Source organism: Euphorbia lathyris, chromosome 2 (assembly GCF_963576675.1).
Source record: "Euphorbia lathyris chromosome 2, ddEupLath1.1, whole genome shotgun sequence".
Taxonomy (NCBI): Eukaryota; Viridiplantae; Streptophyta; class Magnoliopsida; order Malpighiales; family Euphorbiaceae; genus Euphorbia; species Euphorbia lathyris.
In genome coordinates this window covers 82,835,110-82,854,638 of record NC_088911.1, presented here as the reverse complement: position 1 = coordinate 82,854,638, position 19,529 = coordinate 82,835,110, and the positions used below count along the sequence as shown (strand labels likewise).

At 35.4% G+C, this 19,529-nt stretch overlaps 1 protein-coding gene across 1 annotated transcript; it reads right to left on the bottom strand.

Moving 5' to 3' along the window:
- Window positions 1–15,886: 15,886 nt before the first annotated feature.
- LOC136220631 (uncharacterized) lies at window positions 15,887–16,457 on the bottom strand. Its single transcript, XM_066008430.1, has one exon. The coding sequence runs from the start codon at window positions 16,247–16,249 to the stop codon at window positions 16,031–16,033; it is 219 nt and encodes a 72-aa protein (XP_065864502.1). The 5' UTR covers window positions 16,250–16,457; the 3' UTR covers window positions 15,887–16,030.
- Between the last annotated feature and the right edge of the window lie 3,072 nt (window positions 16,458–19,529).

Genomic DNA, 19,529 nt, shown 5'->3' with positions numbered 1-19,529 from the left:
TGGTTGATGGTAGATGCTTACCTATCACAATGTTAGTGGAGTACATAAGAGCAATCGTTCAAAAATGGTTTTACGAGAGACGCAACACATTAGGTTATATATCTAACCACGTTTGTACGATTTGTTCAATTTAAGCCCATTTTTTTAACATAATGTATTTGGTTTTCAAGAGAACGTACATCCCACTTGACAGAGTGGGCTGAAGTAAAGATGATAAGACACGTACACAAAGTAGTTACTTGTTTGTTTCGGGGAATCGACAATCACACATTTGAGATTTGCAATCGGAATAAAGGGGGAATTATCGATTTAGAAGCAAGAACATGCACGTGTAGGAAATGGCAACTATTCGGCTTTCCATGTAGACACGTATAAAGTTGCTTCTGGGTTTCGGTTAACTAATGCATATCAGTGGGTAGACAGTTACTACAAAAACGATACACTTAAATTGGCTTACACTGAGTCTATATCCAGTTGGCCACCAGTCCAAATGGAAGACATGTGATAACCCTGTGAAAGTACTCCCCCTATAACTGGAAGACTATCAATCGATCAATTGAGAAGTCAAAATAGAAGACAATCTCAAGGTGAAAATATAGTTCCCAAAAGATGCAGCAATTGCAGGCTTACTGGGCATAATCATTTGAATTGTCATCTCTCGGTATCGAATACATCACGACCTCCAAGTGAAATCCCAAGTTCTTTGAACTCTAGGGCGTCAAGTCGTGGATTAAATATATAAGATATGGATTACGTGTAATATGGATTACATGTATAATTTCATTCAATTTCAATTCAGTTTCAATTCAATTTCATTTAGTTTCATTCAGTTTTATTTAGTTTCATTCAATTTCATTCAACTGTATAATGTAATATGGTTTGAATGCGAAGTAAATCTGGTTCATTGCTTCACAATTACCAAAATTGCGAACTAGTACCTAAATTGTGATTCACAATACCTTAAATGTGAATCTAGTTGCCAAAATGCGAATCTTACTTCACAATTTTCGTAAGTTGTGAACTAGTATATAAAATTGCGATTCACAATTTCCTTAAATGCGAACTGTCTTTGGCAAAATATGAAGATTATGTGGAGTTTTACTATGAAACAACTCAATAGCTATACGATTCCAAAAATAAATATCGTCGGCTTCGGTGAAGTCCAACTCACGGCCTTGAGACAAATACTATGCAAAAATACATGTAAAGACTCCACAATCTTTAGATAAAGACTCATGCCATGGAACCCCAGATACCCTACTCCAGTGCAAGGTCAGAATACCTTATACACTTGTATTGTTGAAGTATCTGGCTTGTTTCATAATCATTAGAATGGAATATAGAAAGGGCGCCAAGAATTTTCCTATCTTCTGATCGGGATAATACATGTAGAGGCTATTGTAATTGCGGAGATGCCCTTCCACCAAATTTAGTTCCCCACATATCCAATGCTCATTATTGATGTTAAATGACATGAATACCCTCCTAATCTCCTTCCAAGGTCTCAAATAAGCTTTCGACACAAATCCATTGACTACATCAACATACAATGATTCATTTTTGTACCCCAGGTCCATACACTCCTCCCGACACATTGTCAACATTTGGCGCAACCATTCGGTCAACCTTGCACCATTCATCGTCCATTCCGAGCGAATGTCTTTTGAACCATGTTGACGACACTTCAATAACCAAGAAAAATATCGATGTGCTGATACACCCAAACAAAATATATAAAGAATTGTTCAAATTATATGCATATTAATTAACTAACGTTGAAAGTGAATGCATACCTCTCCCTCAAGGCATTTAGGCCTAGTATCTAGGATAATGAACCATGTAACATTCGACATTAATAAAATTCCATTCACAATCCTAGTACTGTCAGCATCAGTCGTTGCTTTCCACTGTCCATACTCCTCCAGCTTCGGATCAATTGGATTATCCAGTCCTAATGCAGTAAGAACCATATCCGTTTTCCTTATCTTTTCTTGGCTTCATATATAGCATCATAAGAAGTGTAAGGGGACCTCAATTGTGGGCCTAGTTTCCTTATTCGACGTTGTTGTTCATCGATGATAGTCATGTTGTGGCTAGATGATAGGAGTAACGATTATTCATCTCATTGTCCGTCTTCGTGTGTGTTAACCTGTCAACAAGGTTAAGCCATATATTATTACAATTTAAATATTAAATAGAAACATCAATAAAATATAAGTGACACTATATGTACCTCAACACCATTCGCTCCCAAACCTTGTAAGATGCACAACTTATCCTCTAATATCTCAACACAAGGCCCTAGATTGGAATCATGTAAGGTGTGCACATCTCTCTCTAATATCTCAACACGAGCACTTAACTCATCAAACCGAGTAGACAATTTGGTATCCATCTTCGAAAATTTGGTATCCATCACTGCAAATTGCCCTTTGCACCACTATTGGTGCTTGAGTAACAACCTTCTGATCTCAAAAATCGTATCAAGGGATGCCCGAGATGCCTGGGGAGTATCATCATGGTCATTAGGGACATTATCCCAGCTATCATGCTTCTTTCTCTCATCATCCCCGCTCTCTTGCTCCATAGCCTCATCATTCCCGCCATCTTGCTCCTTAGCCTCATCATCCCGGACAAAAACAAATCCCCCCAAATAACTTATCATAATCAAACTCACGACCCTCTATGTTGTTACGGATCAACTTATACCAAGTAGTATTCGTCTTGACATCTTCCACAATAAGTTTAGGTTGTGGATGAATAACATCCTACAAATCACAAATGTGTGCGAGTCAGCCAGCGGGCTCCCCATTCGGCCCGTCTTGAAACATGGACTAAGGAGTCTGACATGTGTGCGAGTCAACGGGCGAGTAAACCCGTAATGCGCAAGGAAGCTGACTGGCGGGATCCCCTCGAGGGTTGCACCGGACGAGATCATTCACCGCTTCCTTCCGTTTCAATTGATTATTAATCTTTTTCTCTATTCCTTGATGTAGGAATGAAAATATACGGGGCGAAAGGGAAAGAAAAAAAATGAAGGAAAAGAAAATAAATAAATGAATATTGGATGGAGGTATGGAGTGAGTGGTGAGTATGTGAGGTGGTGATCAAATGAAATTAGTGAAGGAAAGAAAGTGGCGGTGGTGGGTTGGTGGATTTTTGGAATTGGAAAGTTGGAGGAATTCTAGAAAGGGGGTGAGTAGCAGCGTGGGAGTTGGTGAAGGGATTAAAAGAAATTGGAGCAAGAGAGTGAGGCGGTGCTGGAATTGGAGTTGGCGAGGTGATGAGGGTTTGAGAGATAGGAAGAGAGGGGTGGGTCTAATAAGTGAGGGAGTGAGGCGGCGTGAAAGAAAGGAAGAAAGTGGAGGTGGTAGGTTAAAGCCTTGTCAGGACCCGAAAGATGGTGAACTATGCCTGAGCGGGGCGAAGCCAGAGGAAACTCTGGTGGAGGCCCGCAGCGATACTGACGTGCAAATCGTTCGTCTGACTTGGGTATAGGGGCGAAAGACTAATCGAACCGTCTAGTAGCTGGTTCCCTCCGAAGTTTCCCTCAAGATAGCTGGAGCTCGGAACGAGTTCTATCGAGTAAAGCCAATGATTAGAGGCATCGGGGGCGCAACGCCCTCGACCTATTCTCAAACTTTAAATAGGTAGGACGGCGCGACTGCTTCATTGAGCCGCGCCACGGAATCGAGAGCTCCAAGTGGGCCATTTTTGGTAAGAAGAACAGGCGATGCGGGATGAACCGGAAGCCGGGTTACGATGCCCAACTTCACGCTAACCTAGAACCCACAAAGGGTGTTGGTCGATTAAGACAACAGGACGGTGGTCATGGAAGTCGAAATCCGCTAAGGAGTGTGTAACAACTCACATGCCGAATCAACTAGCCCCGAAAATGGATGGCACTTAAGCGCGCGACCTATACCCGGCCGTCGGGGCAAGAGCCAGGCCTCGATGAGTAGGAGGGCGTGGGGTCACTGCAAAACCCAGAGTGCGAGCTCGGGCGGAGCGGCCGTCGGTGCAGATCTTGGTAGTAGTAGCAAATATTCAAATGAGAACTTTAAAGGCCGAAGAGGGGAAAGGTTCCATGTGAACGACACTTGCACATGGGTTAGTCGATCCTAAGAGACGGGGGAAGCCCGTCCGATAGCGCGTCCGCGTGCGAGCTTCGAAAGGGAATCAGGTTAAAATTCCCGAACCGGGACGTGGTGCCTGACGGCAACGTTAGAGAGTCCGGAGACGTCGGCGGGGGCCTCGGGAAGAGTTATCTTTTCTGTTTAACAGCCCGCCCACCTTTGAAACGACTCAGTCGGAGGCAGGGTCCAGCGGCTGGAAGAGCACCACACGTCGCGCGGTGTCCGGTGCGCCCCCGGCGGCCCTTGAAAATTCGGAGGACCGAGTGCCTCCCACGCCCGGTCGTACTCATTAGATAATTTAAATATGACTTCAAAATCGATTATGATAATTTAAATGTATATTTGCTCACCTTAATCATATCGTGCACTCGAGGAAATGTCATGACTTTAGCAGTTTTCCATCTAAGCACTTGTGGTATGAGACAATTTGGTTTCTTCACGTAGTATCTCTTCGTCACCTTCTAAAGCTCAAAAACCAAACTTGTACAAAGGAGACAAACGAGCAAGTAAACTATACTTGTCATATAAACTGTTAGGAGGAATTAACACAAGTATTTCTTTTTCCTTTTTAGAGGAAATTAGGAGATTCATTAAGTAAGAAAAAGATCCTTGAACATTACAGACTCTAGAAAACTCGGAGCAGAAAATTAAATAAAAGGATTAACATTGGAACAAGCACCTTAGCTCATATGAGCTACTTTGCTCACTAATCTATGACAAAAATACATTGAATGTCATACCAATTAAGAAACATATCCATGCAATCTTGGATGAGAACCCCGAACTCAGAAATATCGTGAGGAGAGTTGTTAAAACAGCCAACTACCGTCTTTGAATCAGTTTGGAAATTAAGATTTCCTAAATTCAGCTCTAACACCCATTTAATACTTCTAAACAAGTAAAAGCTTCAACAACTTTAACAGACAAGTTTCCTTCCTCAAAACCACTTTGGCAGGCCACCAAATTACAACCTCCATCCCTTATCATAATCCCCCAACAATAGCAATTATCAACGACAAACATAGAAGCATTGAGATGACCGCTCAATTGACCTGGCGGAGGCTTTTTCCATGAAGGTATAGAGGAAGAATAAGGCACTGCAGGCAGACTCGGCTGAAAGTGCTGGTCTGAGTAGGAAGAAGCAAAAAGAAATCCTTATTGAATTGCACAAACCGCACTAAGTTTTTTTCCATTCCAAAGAAAATAGTTTCGCTGTCCCCAAATAATCCATAAAATCACTGCCATTTTGCTCAACCAATCCAAAGGGACAAGTTTGGCAAAGGAGCAAGAAATAATCGCCAAAAGCATCATCATCATCCCAAAAGGGAATAAAACATATTGCTTGCCAACATTCCATAACAAAAGAGCATTGCATTAATAGATGTCAGACATGCTCAACATCGTTAGCATAAAGAATACAAGATATATGAATATCTATCTTAGGAGCAACTACTCTCATCCGAGTTGGGAGATAATTAGTTATCACCTTCCACAAGAAAATGCAATTTTAAGATGAATATGAAGTTTCCATGACCTATCCTAACCAGAAATTACATGTCCGATATGAAGATGAGTATAACACGTCTCTCGTAATGTGCCAAATAAGACGGTCCTCCTTATTTCGCTTTGGAAGAAACATATTAAGAACAATAACAACCTCTTCTTCTACGAAAATATCATTCACCTTATCCCGATCCCGAGACCTTCAAATTATCAGTAGCGAAATTACTAGCATTAGGAATAAAGCCACCATTTATTAAAAAAGAGGAATAAAGCCACCATCTTTCAACAAATAAGGGCCCTTCCACACATGAACTTTTTCTCTGTTACCAATTCTCCATCGCATCCCTATACTTAGAACATCACGAGAACCCCAAATACTCCTCCAAACATAACCATGATTAGTGCCCAGTTTGGAAGTGAGAAAGCTTTCATGCGGAAAACATTTAGCTTTGAACATTCGACTAACCAAAGTATTATGATTATTAATGAGATTCCAACCCTGCTTCCCAAAAAGGGATAAATTGAAAGAGTGAAGATCTCTATATCCTAGGCCCCCACTACTCCGAGCATCACACAACCTCCTCCAATCAAGCCAATGGATACTTTAATGCCCATCTCCTTTCATACCCCACCAAAATGAATTCATGATATGTTGTATCTCATCACATAAAGAACGAGGTAAAAGAAAAGTACTCATACAATAGGTAGGCAGTGGCTGAGCTACAAATTTTAAAAGAACATCATTCCAATCACTAGCAAGGCATTTCACCCCCCAACAAACCTCTTTCGAAGGTGATCCTTCAAAAAAACTAAAGATCGAAGTCTTAGCCTATCCAATTAAAGAGGATAAGCCTAAATATCTACTAGTGTTGGGGGGGGGGGGGGGATCAACACTCGACATAATACAAAAAGCCACTTCCAATTTTGAATTAACATTTGAGCTGAAGAAGATATGACTTTTGAAGGTTGATAGCTTAACCTGAAGCCTCCTCATAATCACGAAGGATATTCAGAATAACTTTACTCTCCTCTAATGAAGCATTGGAAAAAGAGAGAAGAGTCATATGTGAAAAGTAAATGAGACCCAAACGAGTCTCTACTATGGATACGACAACCATGAATCAACCCTGCATGCTATGCTTTATACATAAGTTTTGAAAAAAACCCTCGCACACAAAATAAATAGGTAGGGTGATAGAGGGTCACCCTGCCCCAAACCTCTTCATGGGATAATTGGGTCTACTAGATCACCATTGACAACAATAAAGTAAGAGGCAACAGACACACAAAGCATAATCCAAGAAATCCATTTATTATGAAAGCCCATACGAGCCATAATTCTTTCAAGAAAACCCCAATCCACTCCGTCATAAATCTTACTAATGTCAATTTAAGAGCCACTTTGCCTCTATTACAACGTTTCATAAAATGAAGAGATTCAAATGCAACCAACACATTATCAATAATAGACCATCTTGGAACAAAAATTGTGACTCTCATAAACAATATTAGGAAGAAATCCTTTAACATGATTAGCTAAGACTTCCATAAGGCAATAGGTCTGAGGTCTTTCATCCACTCTAGATTATCACATTTAGGAATAAGAGCTATGTAGTGTAATTAAAATTAGCCGAAAATTCACATCTACTCAACCAACTAGATTAAGCAAGAAAAATATCATAACCAATAAGGTCAAAAAAATGTTGATAAGACCTAGGATTCAAGCCATTAGGCCCTGGTGATTTATTAGCTTGCATTTGAAAAACAACAACTTTGAACTCTTCATAGATAAAATGGGAAACTAATAAATCATTCACCTCACCGGTCACCACCACATCAAGCACAAATAAATAGGCATAATAATCGGACGAGTTAGAAGTAAAAAACATTAGTAAAATAATGCTTAATAAGGTTACCCAATTCAAATTGTCCATCAACAAAGACACCATCTTTCCACACATTCTTTGGAATATTATTCTACTTCCGACGAGCCCACAAACAAAGCATGAAAGTATTTTGAATTGCGATCCCCACCCTTGAGCCAAAACAATTTAGCTCATTGTTTGTTTCCAGTATGTTTCTTCCTAAAGCAAGAGAAAATCTAATTGCTTTTTAGCTGCCAGATAACGAGAAATCAGCTCCCATTGTGCTAAAGTGCAAGTTGTCCAAGATAGATTTGCACTGCACAATCCGCTTAGAGAACATGCTCTTGAAATTCCTCCCATACTACTCTATAAAGGACGAACAAGACGGCAATCGGGAAATTACATTCGCTCCACGCCCTGCACTCCAACCTATGCATGCAACTTCATTAAAACTAGCCTCCAATAGCCATGCCATCTCAAACTTGAAACTTGTTCTCTTTTTCTACCTTGGACGTAACACAAACTCCAAAAATAAAGGAGAATGATCAGAATAAGTGGAGATTAAGGAAGAGAGTTTATGTTCATCAAACTGAAGCAACCAACCATCTCACCTAAAGGCCATATCCAATTTCCCACAAACCCAACCACCCGTTCCACGGCCACGCTCCTAAGTGAATTTGTACTGACACTGAGAAATAATATCAGTGAAATTATCGATGCGAGAAAGAGGATATAACAGACCACCTTGTTTCTCATTCTGATTCAGTAACCAATTAAAATCCTTAATGAAAAAGAAGGAAAAATAGAAGCAAAAGAAGTTTGATTGAGTAAAGCATAGGAATTACAACGAAGATTTCAATTAGCACAACCATAGAGCCCGACTAGCCACCAATCTCCATCTACAAAATCAGACATCTAACGAAAAATGTGGTGATCTGAACAACTCTCAACAGAAACATTAGCCTCCTCTTTCTAAGGAACCGCTAGCCCACCATTATGACCTCTACTACTCATAGAAAAGGCAACCAGAAAAGTTCAAATGTTTGTTAAGAAAATCAATACGACGCCCATCACACAATAGGTCTCAATTAAAAATAAATAAAAGGAGAAAATATCACTACTTGCCTCTCCCAGCCACTGCGCCCCAATGTTGTCACCACCTTTACTCACTAGAGCTTTTAGCCATTCACCCCACTCCCTCTTCAATTTAGTAGAACGAGGATCAAAATTTTTCTCACAGAAACGCTCGAAATGACCAAGCAGAATGTAAAGATAATAGAACACTCCAAGTCTCTCATATTTGAACATAACAAAAGACCAGTCATCTTGAGAAGAACAAACCTTCTTCACATGCTTCAAGGGTTTAAGAACGTCAACCCTAACCCTAACTCGCTGAACTGCCTCCACATACCAGTATTATTGTTTGGATTATAGTCTAAACATGTGCCAATAAAATTAGCCACTTGTTTTTCCACATGTTTTGACTTTGTACCTATGGGTGAATTATGAATCTAAATTTAGGTTTCCATAAAATTGAGGTCCATATTCTCTCAAACCGTCCCCTGCCTCCATTCACTCATTAGACCATGACCCCCCTGCTAGCACTCGATCCTTGTCCACCTGTGTGGAAAAAAATCAAAAGAGAATAGATTGGTCTTGATTTCCTGATTTGTTATCCTACGCCCTAGCCTCTATAGTCCAACCAATTTACTCTTCATTGCCAAAAAAATTGATTGGTTTATCGGTAACAAAACGCCCACCATATACAACCTAAGATTAGTAGGGGTGTTTTCAGGATTGGTTAAGCCTAGATAAATTCCATCGAACTCATCCTCATGGATATGTAAACCAGCCCGCCAGTACAGAAGAAGATGGAACGAGGGAAAGGATAAAAGATGGGCTAGGGTAGAGAGATGATAAGATAAAACTCAAACAATCAGAATCAAAACACCATCACGAAGGAGAGCCAACCAAACACAACTATTTCTTGACATGAATATTTATTTATATAATTTTTTTACTTGGTTCAATAAATCAATTAATGTCCTTTGTATATATATTTATTTATTAATTTCAATTCATCACATATAAATTGATATTAGAAAATATGGTAGATATTCTCGTTTTTACAAATAACACTTCCATATGAATATGATAACAAAGAATTAAATTGGCAAAAAAACATCTTGAGATCCTGATATTTCATTTTTTGGTGTGTTTAGTCTCTCTTGATATTTTACACAGACACATTTTATGTAACTACAAAAAATGTTGTGAGATACATTCTCCGTTTTGACGCATGACTCATCATAAATGACACCTCATTGGTTATTCAACACGTGGATGAGAGAGAAAGAGCCACAAATAATATAGTCACATGGTGTTTTTTTAGTAAATCAGTCTTAAACCTTTCTCTCCCCTCTGCCTTTTCTAAATATGACGATTAAACCACTAACGGGGTGTTTGTTAGAAGGGATATAGGAGGTGAGATATGGATAAAAAAACACGAGATAAGTTATCCCATGTTTGTTAGGGAGATAGAAGAGTGAGACAGATGAGGGATAAGCCTCTTATCCCTCAAATCCTATACCCAGGAGGGGGTGGTATAATAGACCCGGCAAAGCGACACACGACCCGATGATACGACACGAACACGGCATGCTTTTTTAGTGTTAGTGTTTAGGGTTTTATGACACGACACGAAAGTTGACACGACACGAAATGACACGTTAATTTTCGTGTCAACCCAAAAACACGAAACTGACATGGATATTGAAAATTATTGTTATATTCTCTCGTGTTTTTATGTCACTTTATTAATAAAGATAATAAAATTATAATTATTAATTGCAAATATTGATTTGAATTTCCTAAATTGTTATAAACACATTACATGACCCTCTAACATGATATTATCGAACTTTTCGATAATTATTGTTAACATACTAATCTAAAAATGATATAAAACGTTTAAAAACAGTACCATATCTTTTTATATTTTTAAGAGTTATTATTAATATATATGCATAACAAAATTACATGTAACCCGAAAACACGACACGAAATCGACACTAACCCGAACAGGTTAACACGACTTTGACACGAAAGTTTTTGGGTTGGGTTTGGATTTACTCTTTTGTGACACGAACCCGAAATGACACGACACGAACACGATAATTGCCAGGTCTAAAGAAGGTGGGATAAGCTCCTGCGATTTTAATAGGATGGAAAAGTCCATCTTATCCTTCAAATTAATGTTATGTAGTTTAAATAAGGTTAAAATAATAAAATGTATTATTTTATCCCTATCCCATGTACCAAACATTGAATAATAATTCTCGACTATTATATTTTTATCCTTGTCTTATCGCAACCTTTATCTTTATCCCTATCCCAATAGAATACCAAACGCCCCGTAAAGGTCTTTCTCTGAAAATCAAAGCAAACAAAATGAAAGATTCCATAAGCCATCATACAAAATCAAAGATTTCATAAGCCTCATGTCTCTAAGATTGATGTTCGACATTTTTAATTTTTCAGGCTTGGACATGAGTTTTGAGAGCTTCAATTTAAGTTTAAAGTATCCTACCAAAACTAGCTGGTTTTGAATAGAATAGTTTCATCCAAGAATTTCTTACATTAAGAACAAATCAGAAAATACAAGACACTAGAGTGCATAATCAGTGCTGCTGTTTTTTGGCACTATAAACCAAAATCCCTTAACCAAACAATATGGAAATTCTAATAAACCTTAAAACCAAAATTGAAATAGAAGAACATTTCTAACTTATATATGATTTTGAACATCATATCCAGAAAAGTTTACCACATTCACAACACATAAAAGTATTGCGAGCTTGATTGTTGATCGGTCGTAGCTTTGGTGATTTCTAGGATATTCAAAAAGAGAAAGGGAAGAAAAAAAGATTTGAGGTTCACACACGTAAGACAAGACAAATAGTGTACCTCATAGCGTTTTTTATAGTTACAGAAGGGCTTGTTATATCCAAAACTCAATGAATACACTTAAAATTAAGGGTCCATGATACTTTTTGCCAATTAAATTTAAATACAACATAGTTTGACTTGGCATAAACTGGATTGAGCTCATTTACCAACAATGTGCTTGTTTGCATTGGAACACTATATAAAATCAAGTCAAGTCATTACAATAGTTTTGTCTATTTTCATCTGTCTATTTAAGTTTCATTGAAATTTGGATGATTTTGTTATATTTCTCTATTTTCTTTTTAAAAAGAAAGATTTAAACAAGAAATTGAGTTTCAAGTTTATTAACCATTCAACTTCTATATATTTTAAAAGGAAAATTACAAATGAAAAAAAATTCCATGATTTAAAAATTTGCAAATGCAAACTAAAATTTTCTCCATTTACGTAACACTTTTTTTTTTTTTGCTAAATTCATTCAAATATGGCAAAATGAAACCTTAAACTACCTTATTTCATAAAATTGTTAATTTTTTTTTCTTTTTATAGATGAGTCAAATGTTATTAAATAATAGATCAGAAAGCAAGAATAACATTTTGGTTATACGATGAAGTAAATATTTAAGAACATCTCCAACAATTTCTTAATTAGACTTTTAAGTTAAAATTTGAGGAGCAAGAGTTAAAAACCAACTCTAAAGGCCTCTTAGTGACTCTTCAAATCACTAAGGGCTTGTTTGGTTCGCGGAATAGAGGGGGAATAGAATAGCCTATTCCTAAAGAATAGCTATTCCCATCTTTGATTGATTTTTTTTTATGGAATAGCTATTACATGGAATCCCTATTCCTTGATTTCATGGAATAGCTATTCTTCAATTTAGGTTAGGAATAACCTATTCCTAATATTATATTTTTGTAATTTACAAAATTATCCTCCATTAAATCCTCAATCTTCTCTCTAATCACTTTCTCAAATCTTATAAATTTTGGTCAATCCATAATTTATATCATATAAAACGTGAAAAATGAAAAAATGACGAAAACGTTAAAAAATGTAAAAATACGAAAAATATGGAACACGAAAAATGTGAAAATGTTACAAACACGAGAATATGCAAAAAATGAAAAACGCGAAAAACATGAAAACGTGAACAAATACGAAAAACACGAAGAAGATTCACTAAAAATTTTAGGATTTGAAAAATTGTCTAGAGAGAAGATTGAGAATTTAATGGAGGATAATTTTATAAATTACAAAAATACAATGTTAGAGCATCTCCAACAGCCTCCTAAGTTGACTCTTAAGTTAAAATTTGAGGAGAGAGAATAAATAATCAGCTCCAACAGTCTCTTAGTTGCTTCCCAAATCACTAAAAACCTTTCCATCATCCCTATTAATAGAGAGTCTCTTTCTACCTCTTAGTATCTCCTAACTCATTTTTTATTGATAATTTATTATTGATGAGTCTCTCTCCTTTCACTATTGGTAAATATCACAACAATTAATAATTTTAATGATAAAATAGTAAATAAGGAGTAAATGTAAGGAATATTGTTGGAGATGATGTATCTTAATCACTTTTAAATCATTAAAAAGTCAATTATTTATATTATTTTTAGATAGTGAGTCTCTTGGAGATGCTCTTAGGAATAGCTATTCCTTGGATAAATTGAAGAATAGCTATTCCATGAAATTAAGGAATAGAGATTCAAATTAAGGAATAGAGATTCAATGGATTAGCTATTCCATAAAAACAAATTGAATCAAATGTGAGAATAACTATTATTTAGAAATAGATATTCTATTCTCTATCTATTCTGCGAACCAAACGAGCCATGAGAGTCTCAACATTCTCTCTATTATTGAAAAACCTCTCTCCACTTGTACTCCCCTCTTTATTTCTTTTTTTTTTCTTAATATATTATCGAGAAGTCTTTATTATCTCACTATTGGTAAATATAACAATACTTAATAATTTTAATGATAAAATAATAAATAAGAAGTGAATATTAAAAGTGATGTTGAAGATGATGTATATTAGTCACACTTCAAATCATTAAAAATCAATTGTTAATATAAGAGCATCTCCAATAGAGTATAAGGCCATCTCCAAGAACACTCTAAATTTAGAGTGTCCTTGGTTTTCCAGCTCCAATGGAGCTGGAAACCCTTGCGGCATCTTTGCCGCAAAGGGTGTGGCACTCTATATTTAGAGTGCCACTTTGCCTTGCGGCAAAGATGCCTCAAGGCATTTTTTTTTTAATTTTTTTAAACTTAAAGTTTTTCTCTATGTTATTTAATTTTTTTTAATTTAATATTTAAGTTATTTTTTATGAAATATACAATATTTAAGTTTAAATATTATTTATTTTTTAATTTCATTGTTATTTAAAATTTTATGTATATTTTTAATAACTGTGGATAAATTTTTATTTTATTTTATTTTATTTATTTATTCTTAAAAATTATAATGATATTTATATTATTGTTATGTGTTGTACATTTAGGGTGGTTCCGCCTTAATTTCTTTACGTGTCTTATGTTTTTTTTCTTTTTTATAAAAAAAATTATAAATTGTCAAAAAATGTATTATTATGTTAAAAAATTAATATAATAATAATAAAATATTGTGTGTTAAAAATAATATGGTTTTTGGTGTTATAAATAGAGTAGATGGTTGGAGAAATTTTACTGTAGCAACTCTATATTTAAAGATAGAGTAGAAAAAAATGAAGATAGAGTAGGCTAAATAGAGAACACGGTTGAAGATGGCCTAAGAACCATATATTATACTTATTCATTAAACTCTCTTCCATTGGATTCCTTATGATTGAGTGGTTATATAATTTAACATTACAATTAATAAAGTTTATTTAAAAAATCTTACAATGATGTTATGTGTATATTGATACTAACCATTAGCAAAATACCAACATTTTGAACAGAGCTCAAAAACCCTTCAACTGCTATATACTTTAAAGAGTACAGTTTAAAAATAAATCCTTTTTTCCCCCACTAAATTTGCTAAAATATGCCTCTGATGTAGCATCATTTGATATAAAAATATTTTAAAAGCAGAAAAAATAAAATAGCACCTTTATAAATAAATGACTTTTTTTTTTTTTTTTATAAACTTTTAAATTTCACGAAGTTGTGTTTTCCTTTTTAGTTCTGTATTTTAAAATAAAATATTTATGATAGGAAGTAGAGTACGCTAATTTTTTTTGAAAACAAGCTCCCTACCTACTGCAAATATCAACTTGGTGTGTTAATTTGATAATAATAACAATTAAACTAATAGATATGTAGAAGGTGATGAAATTTGTTGTTATACAACCTCAAGAATCAATTTATCATCTATACTACATCCGTCTCATATATAAGTCATTCTAGAGATTTTCACACAAATTAAGAAATAAAATTAATATAGAATCTAATTAATGAATTTTACATTGGTTAATTAAAAAAAAAATTCTTTCTCATGTAATGGTTGGACAATAAGGAGGTGTTTGAGTGCTCATCTTCGTGCTCATGTTTGCCTTTTTAGTTCGAAATGGAGAGTTTTAAGTGTTTGGTTAGTGACATTCCTGTTTACCTTTTACACTTGAAAAACAGTGACTTCATGTTTGCTTTTAATACCTGAAAAGCAACCTTTTACAAAAGGCTAGAATCTCTGCTTTTTGAAAAATCAGCTTTTTCCAACAACAAACAGCAAACCGTAACAACAAACAGCAACCAGCAACAGTAGGTAAAACAAACGGACCCTAAGTATTACAATGTTAAAAAACACATATATCAAGAGAAAAAATTTAATACTTGACCACAAAAACTAAACTAAGGGCCCGTTTATTTTACCTATTGTTTGCTGTTGCTGTTTACTGTTTGCTGTTACAGTTTGCTGTTGTCATTTGCTGTTACGGTTTGCTGTTTGCTTTTTGAAAAACTGCTTTTGTAAAAAGCTGCTTTTCAGGTGTGAAAGGCAAACATGAAGTCACTAACCAAACACCTAGTGCTGCATTTCAGATTTAAAAAGGCAAACATGAAATCACTAACCAAACACCTACAACTCTCCCTTTTGAAATGAAAAGGCAAAAAGGAGCATGAAAAGTAGCAACCGGACCCCAAAAATTCTTTTGAAAAACCAAAACTATTTATATTTTCTACAACGACTTATATGATGGACGGACTAAGTAATAATAATAATAATAATAAATTAAATGAAATGCAAAGCTGACCCCTTAAAAATATTCCCATCTTTTCACGCAGTAGTTGAACCATATCCCCAACGGTTATATCATCGATTAAATTAATAATCATTAAAATAAAAAATTACAGGATATATCATTATCCATGCTTTCCTTTGTATTTTTTATTTTTATCTTCCATATCAATAGCAGGTAAGCTATTTTAGGATTCCGATGATAAACATCAGCTTCAGATAGTAATAAATCACTGTTAATGAATTCAAATCGAATATTAAAAAAATTAAACAAATCAAACAACACCAGTACTGCACAAGTGAGTTGAGAATCCAAAGAGTCTCAGATCAGATCCCTAAAAATTAAAAAAAAATAAGACTAGAAAGGAGGAGGCGGAGGTACATGATAAGGGAAGAAGAAGGGTCTTCCTGAGGAAGTAGAAGAATAATTGAAATTATGATCGACGTCAAGATGAACAGTATCCTTCAATTTGTGGAAACCGTTCTTGAATACTCCGAAACCAAACACCAAACCGATTGCGATCACCACCAGTATCACGCACGTGCAAAGCATGCACATCCTTCCTCCGCAGCACATCTTCAATCTTCAATCTTCAATTCAAAGGAAAGACAGAGAATGTGAGAGCTGAATGAAGGATTTTTGACGTTATAACGTAGAAAGAACAGATTCGCTTTAAAGGAAAGCAAGCAAGCAAACCAAACAACTCTCTCTCTCTCTCTCTCTCTCTCTCTCTCTCTCTAAAACAAACAGATTCCGGTTTGAGTACATTACCTAAAGGATAGACACAATTCTAAAAGTTTACCTTTTTTTTTCTTTTTAAGTAAAACAAAAAAGATTACTCTCTTTTCCTTTTTCAATTTGGAATTACTATTATTATTATTATATTGATAGATAAAAAAAAAATTGTGATTGGTCGTTGGTTTTGATTAAGTGTATATTGGAACATTGGATGAGTTAGGAATGGAATCTCGGAAAAAATCATTAGAACCATTTGGTTAACAATGTCAAATGGAGGACCTCATGTGTATATCTGGAGGACCTCATGTGTATATTTGATTTCGATAAAATTATTAGAAGCATCCGATTTTTTTTTTTTATGTCAAATGAACCTCTCATACATATATATTATACGGTCTCACTATTTTAATTATTAAATATATATGATCACAATATACGTATCTAAATATGAATTGTGAGTTCTCCAAATAACAGAAAAGACTAGATGCTTAATATATTAATAAGTCCTCATCTCGCCAAAATAAACTTGTTATATAGGATAAAGTTTTAATCTTATTCCTAATGTAAAATTGAATGCAAATTTTTTTTAAGAAAAATTAAATGCAATTCTAACGATCAGCTACCTTCTATAATTAAGTGTTTCCCTTACTTTTTTTTGCTATTATTTTAATTTTACAATAATTTTTTTGGGTTAAAGTGTAAAAATACTTCTAAGTTTTAGGTCAGGAGCAATTTTAGCCCAACGTCTAAAATGATGCAATTTTACCTTTAATGTTGGAAGTCAAGAACAATTTTACCCTTAACCTTGATAATTTGGATTAATTTCAGACATTATTAAAAAACACATATATTTTTGTTCCTTATTCTATACCAATTGCATATCAATTTGTTCTAAAAAAAGCTCGACTTGTTTGCAATATGTATCCTTATAGAAATTGTGCCGATACTATTATTTGGAACTTCACTGAGAATGGAAAATGTTCTTTTAAATCAAGCTATCATGTTATTGAAGTTATTTTTCATACAAGAGATAGTAGTAAGGGGTGGTGACAACTTTGGAATCTTTGGTTATCCCCTAAAATTAAATACTTTGCGTAAACTTGGATCAGATTGTCTTCCTACTAGAATGAAATTGTCTTCTAAAGGTTTGATTTGAGCATCCCGATTGGATGTCTTATGCGTGATATGTGTGTGGAGGATGGTTGTCACTTGTTTATGACTTATAACGTAGTTCATTGTTGGGCGGTTTAATGTATATTTACGCCCTTAAACTTAACAAGTTTTGCCTTTTGGCATCCTAAATAACCTATTACACTTATAGTACATCTATAGTTGGTTTTAAAAACTTATCACACACCTAAAATTGGCTTATTCGGACCTCTTGCACACAAAATCGTGAATCTGTTATTTTTGACAGATGAGGTCGCTGTGTGTGCTATAAAAAAAGAATAGCGTATCAATTCATTATGCACGTCACCTCATATGTCAAAGATGACAGCAACAATTTTATATGTAGGAGATTCGAATAAGTCAACTTTCTAGTAAAACCACTCAAACCAAGAAAAGTTGTTATGATAGAGAAAATCATTATGTAAATTAATGAAGGAGTTGCTTCCACACTCTAAATCATTAAGTAATATACTCAATATTCCTAGAACACGTAAAGTAGTCTACAACCTGAGATAAAAGTCTCCTAGCCATTTCCTCGTTAGTCAACAACTTTTTATGAAGAGAAATCCAAGTAAAGATCCACAATCTCTAGGAAAGCCAATAGCCCAGGATTCACCCCATTTAAGATCAAAATAGGTATTTTCGAGCCCACGGACAAGGGCGTAGGCAACCTTACAGCTCAAAATCCATGCTTTCGTCAAACCCCAACATTTGTTATCCATATCTTCCTCTTTCATACTCACATGTACAGTATGTAACAATATGATCCAACATATTGGATCTTGCGGTTTTAAAACGTGTGTATGTATTGAATTTCCACCTTACTAATAAGTTTCTCTTGATTCAAAAAAAAAAAAAAAAAAAAAAAAAGTTTTTCTCACTCTCTCTTCATTTTCGACGTGAGATTCAGTTTATTCCTTTCCTCATCCCAACCCTTAAGTCACTCCTTGGTCAAGTCTTCTACCTCGGTACCACCCACTTTAGACCATGTCATTACAGGCCCACTAGTTTCCGCCTGGTTTGTTCCCAAACCACATATTGTACGTGGAGAGAGCCAGGTCTGATACCAATTGTAACAACTTGTTACATATCATGTAGATATTTCCCAGTTTGGTTCAAATTCAACACCTCAGACGTCACAACTTTAAAATGCGTGTAGACTTATTGGATTCCCACCTTACCAATAAGCCTCGGTCACTCTCTCTCCATTTCCAATATGGATTCAGTTTATTCTTGTCTCCATCATCATCCCTTAGGCCACTCCTTACTCAGACCTTCTACCCCAACACCACCCACTATGGACCAGATCGTTACACTGTGAATATTAAGAAGCCAGCCAACATCCAAGAATTGCTCTAAAATGTTCCAATTCCAGTTCCCATTAGAGTCAATATAACAAAAAATCTACTGATTCAAGCAATTCTTGGTTGGTTTACGTGAGGTGACCTCATAAAGCGACACCGTATCCAACCGTTTTTCGATCAAGAAATTGTTGGATTTACCATTATCTTCATCCTAACGACACATTTACAAAAGGCTTGGTATAGCATATGATGTTTTCCACAAAAAGGGACAACAATTCATCCTACCTGAGTTGTACCCAAAGATTTCATCCTTCCTATATTTTTCATGAAACATTTTAACCCAAAAGGCCTCATGATTCTTCCGCATCTGCCAAATAACCTTCATCAACATAACTATATTATTGTCCTTCGCTTCCCAAATACAAGCTCTACCATTTCGCATAGGTTACATACATCATCCTAGGAGATTAAATGAACTTTCTTCTCTTTATCCTTCACCCCCATAAAAAAAAACATCTATTTAGTTTATCTAACTCCTTCAAAAATGCGCTATGAGTGAGGTTAAAGTGCATCATATGATTCAAGGTAGTACTAGTGACAGATTGAATCAGAGTTCGTACACCCCGCAAAAGAGAGGGGACTAC

Bases quoted from the DNA above. Each gene is read 5' to 3' on its own strand.
- LOC136220631 (XM_066008430.1), bottom strand. From the start codon at position 16,249: ATGTGCTGCGGAGGAAGGATGTGCATGCTTTGCACGTGCGTGATACTG.